We start from the raw sequence: 17,017 nt of genomic DNA, 5'->3' as shown, positions 1-17,017 counted from the left end.
TTTCAGTCAAGTTTATTCTGTTCAAGGGGGGGCTGGGGGGTGTGGAGCTCAAAGATATCACAAAACGCAAGGAAAGAAGCGAGGTGTTAAAATAAAAATAAAAAGCCTTCTTCCAGGTTTTTCCACATTTTAATGATAAAGTTTCAAGCAGATAAACACAAAAGTACACAAACGCCCCGACAGTTACAGCTCAGGTTACTGTGTGTGTGTGTGTGTGTGTGTGTGTGTGTGTGTTTTTGCACATTAGCTTTAATGACAGGATGTCCTGCATGGGTCTTCTCTCCTGCCTGAGCTGTTTCCTCCCCGGAGCTTGTGGATTCAGATTTTTCTTTCGGAGTGGGTCGCCTCCGTGCCGAGGGGGAGGAGGAGGAGGAGGAGGTAGGGAGGAGGAAGAAGAGGGAGAGGGGTGAGGAGGGTGGCTCACTTCTTCTCCCCCTTTTCGTTGAACTCCAGGAAGAAGTCGTTGCAGGCCACGGTCAGCGCTCCGACCAGGATGACGAACTCAGTGAAGTCCACCTCGCCATCGTTGTTCGAGTCCAGGTCGTTCATCACCTTGTCCACGGCCTCTTTGTCCTGGGCGTTCTGTGTTCGGGAGGGAGGGAGACAAAATGACCGCCTGCCCCTTCGAAATCAAAGGTTGTGTGCTCCCTTTCGGGTGCTGTCTCTTACCCCGAGGTAGTTGCCCAGCTCTGTGGTGAGCAGCTCCTTGAGCTCGGCCCGGCTCAGCGTGTACTTATCCCCCTCATTCCCGGAGTACTGGTGGAACGTCTGGATCATGAGCTGCATGGCGTTTTCCAGGGTGGAGGCGTTCTCCTTTTTGAGAGGGTGAGACATGCTGGGGAGGAACAGAGAGAGGAGGTGGGAAGGGGGACGTCAGAACCCGGCGCTTTCTCTCAAGCGTAGGGGGAAAATCAATCGCGGTTGGAAGCCTCGACCGTCGCACGATCTTCCTTTTTCTATCGGCCCAGCTGAGGCGGAAACGAAGTTCGTCAGTCGATAAATAAAACATCCGCCAAGCTCGAAGCCCGGCCGCAGTTAAGGGCTCGCTGCGGCGCCTAACGTGGAGTTTTCGTCCCGATAAGACCCTGCTGATCCCCTGATCTTCCCTTATCTAACTCTAACTCTAATTGAGCCGAAACTCTAACCCTTGGAAGGCAACCGGATCTGACTCTTACTTCAGTTCCTAAACAGACAGCGGGAGCCACCAGAGACGAGCGTTAAGCTCTTGTCTTCCTTGAACCACCGTCACCTTTCGAACTGTGAGGACCTTCTCCTCAACGGGAGTTAAGCGTTTCTGTTTTTCGGCACGCGGGTGTCCTCAGCGGCGTGAGGCACGAGCGGAGAAGTTCCGAACTGCTGCTGCACGGAAACTGAGGCAAACCGAGGCTCCAGAGCTGAACTAACGCCAAGCAGTCCACCTAAAGGCGTTTGACGGGCAGGGAACCGCACTTCCTGTTGTCCGTCTTACCTGAGAGAGAGGAGGCGCAGCGCTGGCCTGAGGATGAGGAGTGGACAGAGAGGAGGCTGATACGGGGGGGAATGCGGCCAGCAGCTCCTTAAATACACCCCCTTTACTCCTCCCAGAGCACCTCGCTCCCTCCTTCCACCTGTTGCGCCTCTCCTCTCCTCCACCGTCTCCGTTTACGCGTCAGACACCTGCCATCCGCTCAGTGGACACATGTACGATCCACCTACCCCTTAATTTACCGCCTGTCGGACAGAAAAGACGAATGGCTCGGTAAACGCAGCGGCGCATTAGGGAGATTAAACTTTCTTCCGTATTAAAGGCCTGGCGTTCCTCGGAAGGGTTGCATATCACCTGCTGCCCTCTCGGGCCAACACGCCACCCATTCGTGCTTGGGGTATGTGCTGTGAATGACTCTCGGCTACTACCGCGCCGAGTTTTGGGTCAGGACCTGGGAAATTCACTTTGCTGTGGCCACTTTTGTGCCGGCTAAGGTTGATTAGCTGCGGCGGACATTTTGAATCAGGTCGACTCAAAAGATTTATTAGCTGTAGACGTACGTCCAGTGATTACTTCCTGGGAAAGTCATCAAAATTCATCCAGTGGTTCTTGAGAAGTTTTGCTAACAGACAGACAGAGCTGGTTCCTGTCGCTCTTTGCAAACTTAAAAAAAAAACAACAGCTGGCCTCGATTATTTGCCGCTCGAGTTACAAGATGGGGAGCAGTCTCGGCTACTACCACCCCAAGTCTTAGCTCGGAGTCAGGGAATTTACAGAGTTATGGCCATTTTTTGTGTTTGCTAAAACTGCTTTGCTGTGGTGGCCATCTTGAATCATTTCAAAGAGGTCGACCCGATGCATGCTTTCAAGAAAATTAAATTAAAATCCATTTGGTGGTTAACGAGATATTTTGCTAACGGCCCAGACAAACACACACACACACACACACACACACACACACACTGCTCACATTCACACTTTCTCCTCAGATGAGTTTGGATGTTTGGGAAAGTTTTTTTAGAAGTCATTTTTTTTTTCGTTTGTTTTTGTTTTTGGTAATGCCTCTCACTATGACTATCAGGGTGGTGTGCCGACGGTAACGATGCACCACTTTTTCTGTTCCAGTTCACTTCTCTGTTGTTGCAACTCATGTCAAAACAAACACACACCCACACACACAAAGCCCCCAGCAAGGAGCGCCAAACCAAGCATTACGCTGAGATTCGAGACGAGCAATTTCTCAAGTGTCCAAGAAAAACCATAACTGTGTTTCAGTTTAAAAGCAGCAAACGGGGCGACGGGGTTGTGGGGGTTCAGGAAGTACACCTGAAGAAGAAGAAGAAGAAGAAGAAGAAGAAGAAGAAGAAGAAGAGGAGGAGGAGGAGGAGGGTTGGGCCTGATACAGGATCCAGAGGATTAGTGCAGCTCGGCCGGACAGAGCCGCTCCACCTGGCAGGCGAGCAGAAGAATCCTCCACACAAAGGAGAGCACCACAACGCTCGATTTGACCCTTTCACACCTGAAAGGGACGGTCCAGGCCTCCCGAGGTGAGAGGGGGGTTCTGTGGCACGGTTGCGAGCAAATAATATCTCACCTGCCGCAGGTGGCGCATTGTACGACCTCAGTTCGGGCAAAATACGGTTTTACCTACAACTGGCCGACCGAGGGGTCGCTTTAAAATAGATCCGGTCTGGAAGATTTGGCGGCAACGCTTCGTGAACGATGGCACACCTGCCGCTTTTTATCTGCGTGCGAGCGACATGCAGCAGCTGTCGTCACATTTTTTGTTTTTTGTTTTTCCTGGAATATCGAAATAACACGCCGCTAACACAGGTGTCGTAAAAAGGTTTATGAAACCAACGTTCGCCGCCGACGAGCCGAAGCGAAATTTCCGAGACGGAAGCGGTTTTAGTTCTGCGCCAGCGAGACGGGCGAGGCGCTAACCGTTCGCCACCTTCCCACAGAAACCTCCTCCCCCCACACCGCCTCACAAGAAGCGAATGAGTCATTTCGCTCCGAAAAAAGGCGCGGAAACGTTTGGGGCAGAACGACACAGAGTAGGCTCAGCCACCCCCACCCCCCCACGAACAGGAACAGAAACGTTCTTCAAATAGTCATCTGAGAGCAGGAACAGAAACGCACCGAAGGTTAGAAAAAAAGGATTCACGCCGGTGCGTGTTTTGAACGGGACGTTCTCGTTTCCCAAGGCACTTTCGTTGCGGCGTGAAATAAAACCGCATCTTCTTGGTCGTGTGTCCCTGCTGCTGTGTATTGTGTCAGAGGCTGGCCGTATAGCACGGTGTGTATGTGTGTGTGTGTGTTTGTGTGTCCATAGGTGTGGATAGTGTTGCATGGTGGAAGACGAAGCACAATAGGAAGCATACCGTGTGTCAGGATCCGGTTGCGGCAGCTCCTGCACCTAAAGGCCGCCGCGTTCGGCTCCTCAGAGGATTCTTTTTGCTATATTTAGCAGCAGGTCGATGTCAAATTATGTGTCGATGGGAGGTAAGGGGGAGGCAAAATTACCCCCCTCCTCAAAAAAAATGCAATACAGGAGTAGTTTTAATATAAAGCTTTTATTTTGAAAATGTAATCCATGTCCTTTGTGCAGCTGGAATAATAAAAGACAAGTTATGAGCAGTTTGGTTGCATAATTGACAGTAAAGATGGCGTAAAAAAAAAAAGTTAAAATAAAAAATTGACGTTGGCAGAGTTTGGCAAGTAGCTCAGAGCAATTTACATTCCAGTAAAAATGATTATGGACTTGTAACACAAACAGTGGGAACTGTAGACGGAATGTTTCGGAGTTGGGAAGAGAAGGTGGGTTCCGTTGCGAGGGTCCGGCTTGTCTACGGCGCGCTGGCGTTGGAGCCGCTTTTGCTCTCGCTGAGACTGGTGGCCACGTAGCCAATCAGGGTGAGGTATTCCTGGAAGCCGACCTTGCCGTCGTTGTTCTCGTCCAGACCCTTCTGCATCTCCTTGATGGCCGAGTTGCTGTTCGTGTCCTGGACGGAGGGCAGCGGGGGGGTCAGAGACGCTTCGGTTCGGACGGAGAACAACAACAAACAATCGGACGCGGACTCACCTCCATGATGCCGCCGAGCTGTTTCTGGACCAGTTTCTGGAAGGATTTGCTGTCGAGGTTGTCCTTCCCCCTGGCAGATTTAAGAAACGTTGTTACCACCGTCTGGATGGCTGACTCCATGTTTCTGGAAGAGGAAATCAGAAAGACGGGGGGGAGTGAGTAAGAATCAGGAAGGAGGTCGAACCCAAATAAAGTTTGACCCAGATTTGTCTGTAAATTTCAGCAGAATGAAGCTATTATTCAGAATATATATCTGTTTACTTGTGCACATTTTCCCCAGTTTACGGTCTTTTCTTGTAGGCCTCGCAGCATTTCTACCATGTACGCTAATTCTGCTTTTTTTCTCGTTTACCCCGGCTCTGCGGTTTACGATAATCCGTTTAAGGGAGAGCAGCTCTTCTAAGAGTTACGATGCGTCTCTCTGAGCAAAGAAAACCAGGAAAAAGAGGACTGAAATGCGGAGCTTCACTGAAGACCAATTCCTTTAGGCAGAAACGCTGAATTTTAGCCGAAGAACACAGAAACTTTAAGCCGCTCGTCGCCGCTCTTTTAAAGGTTTCGTTAAAATGCTCCATTGTACGTTTAGCTCTTTTGATCGTGTCGATTCTGTCCTGAAAAAGGAACAGGAACAAACGAGACTTCCCGAAGATTTTGATCTCGAGGAAATAAAACTCGAAGGAGTTTATACTAACGTTTATCATCTTTCCTGCTGTAGATAGCTCTTTGAATGACTCCGGTTTGGAAAAAAAAGAGGTTAATTTGGACCGGACTGACGAGCTAACGGCTAGCTGGAGAGGGGCGTCCATACCAAAACGGATTGCCGCCATCTTGAACTGACAGGGACATAAAAGTTTTTTAATTTTTTTAATCACGTGAATCATTAGGAAATATTTTGCGGTCCGTTAGCTCGTCAGTCTGCTCAGAATTCAACTCTGTTTCTCCACGCTGAGGTCGTTCAAGGAGCTATCTGCGACAGGTAAGATGTTTATTGTTCAGCTTTCCACAAAGCCCTGCTTTAAAGCATCAAGACTTTGGATTTTAAGCCTAAAATGTGTTCATTTGTTTGAACTGAAGAGTCATAAAAAAAACTTTAGAGCTAAGACAGGAAGTTCACCTAGAATTACCATACGATCATTTAAAAAAAAACACATTGTTGAAAAGAAATGAGGAATTCTAAACTGATTATGAGACGGTGTTGGAACGGGATGGAGCCGAGGAGCGGCCGGGAGAGCAAAGGTGACGAAAACGAAGGTAGAACGAGGGTGCAATGGAGGGCTGAAGCGAAGGGGAGACGCTAAAGTTAGGCACAAAGGAAGCAATAATCTCTGACGGCAGACATCCGATCCTGAAAAACACTTGTTGGGCTCAAAGTTCAGATTACAGCCCAGTACCCGTCTGCTGCCGCCGCTGCTGCTCCTCACACCCTGCACACATGGACGAGCTGAAAACATCCCCAACCAGCCAAGCACAAAAACTGCACAATGCCATCTCATGCTCCCGGGTCACGCTCCCACGATCCGTGACGCCGTCGCACGACGAGAAGCGTGGAACAGGATTGGTTCCACGCTGGTGGTAATTTTATTTACATGAACCATTCTTCAGCAACATCAGGACTTTAAATCGGCCATCTTGTAACCTTGTCTGGACCTTTTATTTTTAAAACTTTCCCAATCTACTGCACGTCTGAACTGATTATTCTTTCTGGTGGAATGGAGTTTTTATTTATTTAAATATTTTCTATTCAGTTTAACATCCTTCACATTGGTCAACAAACAACACAGATGGCAAAATATCGTTTTTTGTTTTGTTTTGGTCTCGTTCGTTTGAGTTTCTTCTCTCTACTTTTGAAATTTGACCAAAATCTAGAACTGTTTCCGTGTTCCGTCGAAAGAAAACCGAAAATCGAAACTCGATTCTCGCCTGCGGCGCTGAAAACAAGCCGCTCACAGCTGCAAACTGTTAAAAGCGCCGGTTTTAGAAGATGACAAACGACACAAAGTGTTTAGGTGCCACATTTTCATGTGTTTTAAACATGACAACAATGTTGCAACTGAAAAAGAAAGCTGCAGAAACGACTTGTTGTCCTTTAAAATTAATTTTTGTAAGAGCTGTCAAAATTCTTGTTGCTCAAAAGTGGTGAAAGACGTTAATTTCCCTTAAACAGCCAAGACTACGGCATTTCAACATATTTTACAATATATATGTTTCAAAGTGAAAGAGATTTATTTGTTTAAATGGAGCTTAGCGTCCTGTTGTAGGTACAGAGCTGAACTCTGACCGGACTGACGAGCTAACGGCTAGTCTGAGCGGGACTCAAAGTGGAAAACAACTCCTCTATAATAATTTGTAGCAGTTCACACAAAAGCAACCTTTTAAACCTTTAAGCCGTGCTCAATTTCACATTGTTGTTTTGGTTATTATTTGCAAGCTGCTGCTAGCTTTAGCATTTCAGCTAGCGGTTAGCTCATCAGTCAGGTCAAAGTTCGACTGCCCCCCCAATTAAAAGAGCTGTCTGTAAATAATACATTAGCTGCTCGTAACCTTTCCACTGGACCTCTCCCTAGGAGTTCTGAATCGTTCTTTGACACAGCGTTTTAGGGAAATTATTAGCGTGTTTTGCGGACGGCGGCTGGTTCGCGCGCAACCGGGCCTTCGGCCCCGACAACGCAGAGGTCTGCTCTGAGAGGAACCTCGGGGCAGCTGCCATCGAAAAGAACACAAGACCTGGACAAATGTTACTCGAGCAGAGTCGATAAGCATCTGCAGGGGGGTGGTGTGTGTGTGTGTGTGGGGGGGTGATGCTTCGCTGCAGGATTTCCAGGATGGAAACTACCCATCAGCAGCAGCGTCGGCGGCGGCGGTGGCAGCCATGGCCTGGCTAATGACAGCGGTGTTGGGAGTAACTGTAGAAGCTGGTAGATCTCCTATCTGACACAGATGCCACACCTCAATACTTACACTGCTCCCCCAAACAGAAAGACACACACACACACACACATTGACAGAAAGACAATTAGGACTTCTGCTGCATTAACCTAATTAGTGGGAAGGAGGCAGCATCCAAACCCTGGATTTTGTTTCATGTCTTCCTGCCATGCCGACACACTCTCTCACACACACACACACACCCATCAAGTGAACATCTGTCACTTGCATGCTGTGAGTTATTAGTCAACAGGCCGCTGCGGCTGCTCCGACACCTCCGCAGCAACCGGCCAGACGGCGAAAAAAAAGGGTTGAGGGAGAACTGCAACCTGAGAGCAGGAGCCTCGCAGTCAGAGCCGGAGGCATCGGGGCTGCAGCACAACAAATAAAGGAAACGTTAGCAGTAATAAGCGGCCTGGTGTGTGTTCGTGTGTGTGTGTGGTTTGAGAGCAGACGGGGGTTTCTGAAGGTCTCCAACAGCCCCTCGGCACACACACACACACTCATACACGCATATGCTCCGGTTGAGAGCGTGCGGAGATGAGAATGACTCAAGAGGAATGAATGCTCGAGCGAGGCCCCGCTCATTGTGTTGTTTGTGCGACCTGGTTCTGTTTGCCTCTTCTGCGGTGTTTCACTGTGTGTTTATTCAGCGACGTCTGACTTAGAGCCGGTCTGCTTCGAAACTCCAGCTGGAAATGTTTTACTCATTTTGTAAGAAAAAGGAGGAAAAAAAAGGAACTTCTTTTTTCTTTTTCCCTCGTTTTATGAGTTCTTAAAGGGCCCAGAGTTGCAGATGGGACGCTGTTAACATTTTTTTTGTTGTTGCTGTTCTGACGTTTACCTCACAATGAGCTCCGTTTTATGAGTCTAGGCTTTTAATCGTGACCCTTAAAGAAGTGGAGACAGTTAAGATCTTTTGACATTAGATCCCAGAGCTGGTTCAGATCCCCGAGGCCAGCTACTAAATGCAAAATTACGACTGGGATTAGAACAATAAAATCCAGTCTGCAAATAATCCCAGCAGTCAGTCAGGGAGTGGGAGGTGAGGCACACCCCGGAGACACACACACACACACACACACACACCTCGGATAGGTCCAGTTAACCTAACACAGATTCAAACTCAAGACTTTCTTGCTTGCGAGGCGACAGAGACACGCCTAAATTTGTTGTTTTTTTTTGTGTGTTTTGGACAATTTAGTGCAACAAAACGGTCCCAGCAGGGTCACCTGGACACATCCGAGCTCCGCCCTCACCAGGGCGCTGATGGCCGCCATTCCGGCCCTGCCCGGCAGAACCACAGAAGGCCGCTTGCCCGCAAGCTTGACGGGACGGCGTCGCAGGCCGCAGGCCGCAGGCCGCAGGCCTCACGTCTCTCAGCGAGACACAAGACGAGCGACGCTGACTTCTCGGCGTCTTTAGGAAGACACGAGCGTCCAAAAAAAACCAAGGAGCAGAGCAGCTTCGCTCCTCGGACAGCGAGGCTGAGAAATCCGGACCCCGAGAACCAGCGTCGTTTCAATCTGCGTTTTAAATCTGGATGAAATTAAGAAACAAACCGACTTGTTGACGACAACCGAGACAACCTTTTTTTTTTCCCTTATTGAAGAAGGTTTTTGTTGCTGCTGTTTCTAATTAAACAAGGAATTTAGTCTCCTCTGAAATGGTTCCAGTTTTCAGCTCCACTGTTCATAAATCCAAACTAAACTCCAACATTAGCAAAACTCAGAAGGTGAAAAAGAGGGAACTCATAATTTCAAACTCTTTTTTTTTTGCTTTTAGGAGTGTGTGATTATGAGCAATCTTTGAAAAAGTCACTTTTAGTTGCTTTTTTCTGTTGCACTTTTTAACGTCATCAGTGTTGATTCTAGTTCTTGGACTAGTTTCAGCTCGATTTTAAAATGACACCTCGTGAGAAAACCTTAGTGACGGGGGTTTAAGAGGCTGAAAAGACTTTTCGTGTTCGAACTGGTTCGGCGACCCACCCGGCACTCCCCTGAGCAGCCCGCAGAAGAAGGAAAAACTGCCTTTAAAACCAGATTTTTTTTCTGCTTTTTTTTTTTTAAAAGCACACATATACAAATTTTAAACACACACGTATACGTTTCTTGATCTCGATCAGCGATCGATCGGCTCCGGCGAGGTGTGTCGGGCTCGCTTCCTGTCACCTGTCACGGGCCGCAGCTACGGAGTCTAATCTAAAAACCTGAATAATTCAGGCCCGATGCGATCTGAAAAATCCAATCTCGCTTACGGGGGGATCACGGCGCGGACGCCAACTCCTCACATGACGAGTCAGCTCCTCGTGTCAGATTTAGCCCCCAACTAATCCTCGCAATTTGTAGACAGACTGCGGGGGAGGACTGACATGCAGCGGATAAATAAATTACTAACTAGAGCCTCGGGTTTGTGCGGACGTGTAAAAAGGATCGGAGTTAGATTACCGACAAGAGAAGGGGTGGTTGGGGGGGGGAACCCAACCCCTGCGCCCGACGAGCTGCCCGCACACACTCAGAAAGTCTAAAACATTGATGACACGTTGGAGCAAATGAACTAATCTGCCTAAAAAAATAAAATAAAATAAAAAAAAAGTAGCTCGGACTCGACAATAACCAGCCTAGAGTTGCTGCGCGAAGTTGTTGAGAAAAAGAGAGAGCAGACTCACCTCCGGCAAAAGGGAACAAAAGACGACAGAAACTGTTTCAGCAGCTGCTCTTCGTCCCTCCCTGCAGATCCTCCTCACCAGCTTTGCTCTAGATCACCCGGCAGCACATATCTTTCCCGTGATTGAGCTTCCACTCAAGCCAACTTTTTTTTTTCTTTTTTTGTGAGTGTGTGTGAGTGTGTGTGTTTTTCCCCTCTCGTTGTCATAGGGCGTGTGCCTGGGAGAGGAATGTGGAAAGAGGCGCAGCTTAAGCAACACACTTTATTTCTCACAAACATCCCTTTTGTTCAGGAAAAAAAAGAAACTTTTACGAGCTCCTTCGTTTGACTGTCGGTCCCCGTAAACCTCCCTTTTGCAGGCTCTATGTGTCTCCTGCTGTCCGAACTTGTGTCTGTGCGTGTACGTGTGTGTGTGTGTGTGTGTACAGAGCTCTCTAAGCAGACAGATGTACTCAAGCCACACCCTGAAAATCGACATAAACCTAAGCTGAGACAAATGCAGCGACTGGAGCCAGTGAGCACACACACACACTTTGACATTTTGCTTGTTTTTTTTAAATTTTATTTTATTTTATTGTTCGGATTGAAACATCACATCCTGCTCATCTGCCACTTGTCGGGGCGTGTGTGTGCTGGAGGAAGGTGAAGTTTTCCAGGAATCTGTGGCACCCCCTGAGCTTTCACACAGCATTCGCAATCGGCTTAACTTCAGGCTTGTGAGCGCATGTCGCCTTGTGTGTGTGTGTGTGTGTGTGTGTGAGACTGTGTGTGTGGGGAACCGCAGAGGGTCTGGTTCTCATGCTGCGCTGCGTTTGACTCAGTTTAAACAGCCCTTTTTGTTGGAGATTAGAGGAAATAATACACTCCCCAGCTGAAACTGACAGGGATGATTTGGACGAGTTCTCTTTTCTTGATATACGCAGCAAACAGCAACACATGAGAGTTGGGGTTGGGGTTGGGGGGCATGTGAGGACACTCTATTGGCCGAAGCCCCCATGCTTGCTTGCAAGCTGCCCAATCAGCTGCCAGAACTCCAGGAAGCTGAGCTCTCCATCAATGTTCCTGTCCAATGAGGCTCATGAGTCGGTCGACGGCAGCAGGGTCAGCGGCGATCTGAGGGTAGAACAGGAAACCACACGTGTGAGATGATAAAACTGCCCCCCCTTCAACTCTGACAGCCGGCAGACGACCCCGCGTTATTTGGGGACAGAAGCAAACCGGGGGCCGGACAGGCGCGACAACCCGGCTGACTCTGCCGCCATCTTGTGGCCGCTGAGCTCATCTCGGCTGCGAGGCGAAGAGGAAACACGTGGAATTTTCCACAGCTGGAAAAGGCAGCCTCGGATCCTCTGTCGGGCCTCGCGAGGAGCGTGTGCACTCTGCTGGAGGACAACACAGGTCACAAGGAGGCAGGAGTGGCTAACATGAGGAGTGGGACGGTCCTTCTTTCCCTTTTTTTAATGGAGGACGTTTAGAATATCGAGCCGTTTCCTGTCGAACCATCAGCTTATTTCAGATTGTCTCCAAGCACAACAACTATAGACCCAAACATGTTTTTCAGTTATAAACACTGAAAAACAGGATGTAGTGCCATTTTCTTTTAATAGCAACTCTTCTTATTTATGTTGTTGTCTGCTTTAATGGTTTTATACCAAGCCTGTCTACAGTTTTTAATTGTAAAGCACTTTGGTCACCTTAATTGGCCGTGGAAGGGGCTGTATGAATAAATGATCGATCGACTGATAAAGTTCTTGGTGCGTTCGAACAAAAGCACCAAGAACTTGCCCGAATGTTTCTGAAATGTGAGCCATTAACCCTTCCTCCCCTGCTGTACCACTTTCAGAAAGAAAAGGGGAAAAAAAGTAATTTTCTGAAAAAATATTTGCAAAGAAATGAGAAATTGGTAAATAAATATCATATTCCGTTCGGTGCGCGATGAGTTATGACCCGGGTTCAAGCGCTAAGGAGGCATGTTTCAGGGGCTCAGCAGGACTTTTTTTTTTTTTTTCAAATAACAAAACTACACTGAGAAGCCAAGAGAAGAGTTAACAGACAATCAGACAAAGAGCTGCGGAAAGAGCAGGAAGTGTGGCGTTAGAGGGGTGATTACTGAGTGAGAACAGGTGTGCTGATTACCAACAAAGACGGGTGGTAGGAGAGAAACTAGAAACAAGGACTGTGGAAACATGCAGGACCGGACCAGAACTCAACCCAAACAAACAAAAAAAAAAATCAATATATAAAAAAAATCTCTTGCATCGTCTAAACCAGGGGTCTCCAACCCTGGTCCTGGAGGGCCACCGTCCTGCAGGTTTTACTTGTTCCTCTGCTCCAACACACCTGATTTGAATCAACAGGTGATTAACAGGCTTCTGCAGAACAGGAAGAGGTGATTTAACCACTGAATCAGGTGTGTTGGAGCAGAGAAACAAGGAAAACATGCAGGATAGGGACACTCGAGGACCAGGGTTTCCTACCCCCTGGTCTAAACTTTTATGGGTTCCCTGAAAACAGATCAGTAACAAAACGTAACGCCACAGAAAGGTTTTTATCCTCCAACTCAACACAGGAGGTTTACACCAGTCGATAATACAGTTAAACAATCATATATGTATGAGCGATTTCTAAGCTAAGGTAAATAGTGTCCTAAAAAGAGGTTTTTGTATCCAAAGGCAAAGTTCATACGGAGGACACGACAGACTCACAAACATCATCGCTTCTGTTTCGCTTCTAAAAGCAAGATGAAACTCTGCCTGGCAGAGAGAGAAACATCCAAACCAGGCGGGCCGTAGCTCATTAAATCTGGACCAGAGTAAAAGAATCATTTAGTCTTCAGACAGACAAATTAATTTTTTTTTTTAGCTTTAATCCACGGAAGAGAGGGAGTTCAAAACCGTCTAGCGGCGCTTTACTTGCTTGTTACCTTGACGAAGTTGGGTAGCTATGACTTGATGAGTCTGCAGAACTCGTCCCTGCTCAGCGTGTCGGAGGAGGCATCGCTGCCGGCGTACGCCTCGAACTGGGACACCAGCACGCCGATGGCGGATTCCATCGTGAGCTGGAAGGACAGAGAGACGAGGAGAACGGGGGGGAAATCCTCTCTGACCGTAAAGAACATCAATCCGGGCATCTGTACTCGGACCTCACCTGCTCGGGGTGTCCTTCAGAGATCAGGTGAGAGGAAGAAGAGCCCTTCCTGGGCTTTTATAGCGAAGCAGTCCTGGCGAAGGAGATCAATCATTGCTGCTGAACATTTGTTTTTCCATGATGGCTTTGCCTTCCTAGATACTCTACAACCGAAGCGCATAACCAGGAGTTACAGATTACTAGAAGCATCGTTTCGTCACAGACGAAAGGCACGGCGGTCCTTGGAGGAACGCACATCGCCCGCCGCCTGTTCGTGCCAGAGTTTCTCTTTCTTTCTGCCATGAACGTATGGACGACAATAAGAGCCGTTTTGGCCAAACCTTCGAAATAATCCCACGTGATGACGAGAGATTCCCAGCAATGAGGACGTGTTGAGGACGACCCTCGGATACTACCAGCCCGATGTTCAGCCGGACGCCTGCAAAACAGACGGCGTCGCAGGCGGTTTGGCGTTTGCCAAGGCTGCTTCAGAAAGGTTAGCCGGTCGTAGACGTGGATCCATCGATCGTTTAGCGGGAGCCTCATTAAACTGGTTCATGAGATATTTTGCTAACAGACAGTCAAAGACACACAGTCATCTCCAAATTGGGGTTAAAATGGGTCAAATATGTTACAGCGAATCGTACCGTGTGAATAATAGCCTCATTTCTGTCCTTTCGTGCTCATAAAACTGAGCAGAAAGCCACAGAGAGGAGAAAACAAACCGAAACACCGCTATAAATCACTTCTAATCATGCAGTCTTTGTTGCAGAAACTTTTTTGGGGGGGGAACGAAGCACTCGGCTTTCAGCAGAAAGAGAGCTCGTTTTCTTCGAGGCCGAACTCCTGCGGGACGTGCCCAAATGGGTCCATCAGGGAAGCAGTTAGCGCTAACAAGCACTTCAGCCGGGCCGCGGCGTCCCCGCGCCTCGGCGGTACGGCCATTACACAAAGAGCCCGCATCTATATCACCGTTTGCCTGAAATACTGTCGCACCGCCTCAACCCTCTTCCATCACCCCCCCACCCCCCATGGCTGTCGTTGAGGAAGAGGAGGGCAGCGGCGAACAATGAAATAAAAAAAAATAAATAAAAAGGTTGATTTAGAAAACTGAGAATTGTTCTGCTGCTTCCAGCAAAACCGTCCGAGAGCTCTCCCCAGGGCCGGAGCTGCTTAATATCTTCTCGCTGTAGCTTTATCTGCGTGTGGGGACTTGTCTTTATTAAAAGAAAAGGCGCCGACGTCTCAATCTGCTTGATTGCCTTTCGAATCTAAGCCTTCAGAGAAGCATCTTAGTGGAAACAATTGGGTTGATATCTTTTCTTAAAGCACAAATGAAGCTACAGAAGGGAAGCTTGGGTTATTTTTAAACCATTTTCCACTCCATCCTGTTCAAACCACTAATTAACCTAACATGCGTGTTTTTAGCCTGAGGGAGGAAAACACAGACAGGTTCTGGGTGACGTTTGAACCTTCTTCTTTTTTTGAAAGAAATAAACAGGATCATGCTGTGTGAGAAACTAACAATATGTCACTTTAGTAACGGAACAAGTTCAACAATTAATTAGCAAAATTCCAAAATGAAGGAGCGATGAACGTTCAAGGGACTCGCTGAAAACTTAACGAGAAGCACTCGGAGAGAGCAAACCTCCGCCGAGGCCACAGCGGGATTAAATAACGAGACGATCCGGATCAGAATCTGGATCAGAACCAACACTTAATCCGTTTTTTATTGTTTCAACATTTCCTCCAAATCTGTTCTTTAGTTTTTACCCGATCTTTGCTGACAGACGGACAAACAAACCAACCGACACAACAGGAAACCAAAAGGGTCACATGTAGGGGTTACCTGTGACCTTTGACCCCCATGAACCTTGAACCCAACAGGCATCATCTTTGACCCACGAGGTGTCCACCTGTGCAGTTTGACTTTCCTACGTCACACTGTTAAAGAGTTAGAGCACCAGCTCAACTGTGATGGTGACCTTTGACCCTGTCATCTTAAAATCAATGGTGATCACCCTTGGCCCAAGAAGTATCCAGCTGTGGAGTTTAATTATTCTCCGTTACATGGTTGCATAGTTGGAGCACAAGGTCATCTGTGACCTTGACCTTTGAGCGCGTCACCCTGAAATCACCAGTGATCACCCCTGACCCATGAGTTATCCAGCTGTGGAGTTTAACCTTCCTGATATACAGCTGCAGAGTTAGAGCACCTTCACTTCTGCAGAACTTCTAGGCCGTTCCAATTTAAGCCACCTGTTTTTCCTGCATATTTAAGCGTGAATACGTACTGATTCATTAAAAACTGTCGGACTTGTCTCACCTGTGGACGCCGCCATCGTTGACCTGTTTTCAGTCACTTCTGCTTTTTCCATAGGAACACAAACACATGGTCGTTGGCATTCGGTTACAAATTTTTAACTTAAATAGACACTTATACGAGCAAAAATAAATTGTGCAAAATTTAGTTTCTTTACTTTAAGATTGTTTTTTTTTCCTTTTGGTTGTTTTTCTTAGACCCGTCCTCATGACACGGCTGAAAACTACTTAAATAACCAACTGAGAAAATCTGTTTTTGTGTAAATTTAGCTTTTTTTTGTTTATTTGTATATAAAGAATCTCTCTCATGTCTTTGCCACATTCTGCAAGTTCTCGTCGGACAAATATACCGCTGAGCGGATTTAAACGTGTAAAAACTTTACTCTCAGTAACCTTTAACGGGACTTCCTTTTCCCGTTCTGAGTTAAAGCACGACGGTTCTGCTGCTTTGAGTCACAAAACCCCGAGCTAAAAATATTTAAATTACAGAAAAGCACGAGGGCAACGTCTCGGTTCGATGCGTAAAGACACGAGCGGCTCCAAGAAAGGTGAGATTTAAAATCAGGAAAATGAAATAAGTCTTCTGGACCTTCAGCTCAGTCTTGTAACTGCCAGGACTCTGTTTCCACCATCTGCCCCGTAAATCATCTCCGAGGATCAGCAGAAGACGACGACGAAGGGGCCTGAAAACGCCGGCGTGCTCGGCGGGAAGCGTGGAGAAAAAAGAATGCCGCGCAGAGATCACATGAAGGAGCCTGAGGCCCGTTTCCTGAGCCGATCCGACCGAAACAGAAGCGGGCGAATTGAACGATAAGCATCTCGCAACAACGTGACCCCCGACGCCGTTCAGAGGGGTCAGAGTCGAGTATGGGAGGACTCCAACGGAAAAGGTTTAGGGCGGTTTTAAAGTGTAACTCGAGGAAGAAGAAACAGGTTTTAAATCGCTCCGTTGTGAAGAATTAGCTGAAATAAGCGGTCCAGTAGAGCCAAGTCCTCCCTGGTGTTCACAGTTAAAATGTTCATGTTCCGAATAAACACAAATTTAAAATGTTGGATCACATTTTGTGTAATTTACAACAAAACTGGTATCGGGAAAACACCAACGGGTCTTTCCAATTTAGGGCCGACTTTTCTCAGCCCCGAACATTTAATGTCTTTGTTGGTACAGAATGATTGACAGGCATCTTGCCCCGCCCCCCTCGGCCTGCCGCTTCATTCCAAGGTCAGCCCGAGGCCTCGGGCTTCAGCCAATGAGGACGGACGGACGATAACCTGCCTCAGGCGCAAGCGTACGTGGGCATGGTTTGGCGTAGACCGAGTAAGAATGATGGCGAGCAAGATTAACATAAACAGTATGGATTATTTAATTTCTCCCCAGTTTTCCTGAATGTCTTTGGAGGAAAAACCAGAAGTGAAGAGGTCGGGGG

The 17,017-nt window shown here is 47.6% G+C and overlaps 2 protein-coding genes and 1 pseudogene across 3 annotated transcripts; all 3 read right to left on the bottom strand.

Moving 5' to 3' along the window:
• Positions 1-18: 18 nt before the first annotated feature.
• Positions 19-2,075, bottom strand: s100t (S100 calcium binding protein T). Of its 2 annotated transcripts, XM_017425011.3 has the most exons (3): positions 1,469-2,075; positions 670-835; positions 19-582 (listed from the first exon to the last, which is right to left on the bottom strand). In XM_017425011.3, the coding sequence occupies exons 2-3, from the start codon at positions 832-834 to the stop codon at positions 421-423; spliced, it is 327 nt and encodes a 108-aa protein (XP_017280500.1). In that variant the 5' UTR covers position 835; positions 1,469-2,075; the 3' UTR covers positions 19-420. The 2 variants fall into 2 exon arrangements, with proteins under 2 accessions (XP_017280500.1, XP_037836116.1); XM_037980188.1 differs by lacking the exon at positions 1,469-2,075 and having other exon boundaries at positions 670-1,460.
• Positions 2,076-4,022: 1,947 nt separating this feature from the next.
• si:ch211-105c13.3 (uncharacterized protein LOC325758 homolog) lies at positions 4,023-10,301 on the bottom strand. The gene is made up of 3 exons (XM_017425012.3): positions 10,144-10,301; positions 4,551-4,674; positions 4,023-4,470 (listed from the first exon to the last, which is right to left on the bottom strand). The coding sequence occupies exons 2-3, from the start codon at positions 4,668-4,670 to the stop codon at positions 4,315-4,317; spliced, it is 276 nt and encodes a 91-aa protein (XP_017280501.1). The 5' UTR covers positions 4,671-4,674; positions 10,144-10,301; the 3' UTR covers positions 4,023-4,314.
• Positions 10,302-10,612: 311 nt separating this feature from the next.
• LOC108241086 lies at positions 10,613-14,966 on the bottom strand (annotated as a pseudogene).
• Positions 14,967-17,017: the final 2,051 nt, after the last annotated feature.

The sequence above is a fragment of the Kryptolebias marmoratus genome, linkage group LG16 (genome assembly GCF_001649575.2).
Source record: "Kryptolebias marmoratus isolate JLee-2015 linkage group LG16, ASM164957v2, whole genome shotgun sequence".
Taxonomy (NCBI): Eukaryota; Metazoa; Chordata; class Actinopteri; order Cyprinodontiformes; family Rivulidae; genus Kryptolebias; species Kryptolebias marmoratus.
This window is presented reverse-complemented; position numbering and strand designations above follow the sequence as displayed.

Excerpts from the sequence above, each read along its gene's own strand:
- s100t (XM_017425011.3), bottom strand. The coding sequence starts at position 834 with ATGTCTCACCCTCTCAAAAAGGAGAACGCCTCCACCCTGGAAAACGCC. Across the intron at positions 583-669 it reads AGCTGGGCAACTACCTCGGG|AACGCCCAGGACAAAGAGGC; the intron begins GTAAGAGACAGC and ends TCCCGAACACAG.
- si:ch211-105c13.3 (XM_017425012.3), bottom strand. The coding sequence starts at position 4,670 with ATGGAGTCAGCCATCCAGACGGTGGTAACAACGTTTCTTAAATCTGCC. Across the intron at positions 4,471-4,550 it reads AGCTCGGCGGCATCATGGAG|GACACGAACAGCAACTCGGC; the intron begins GTGAGTCCGCGT and ends CCCTCCGTCCAG.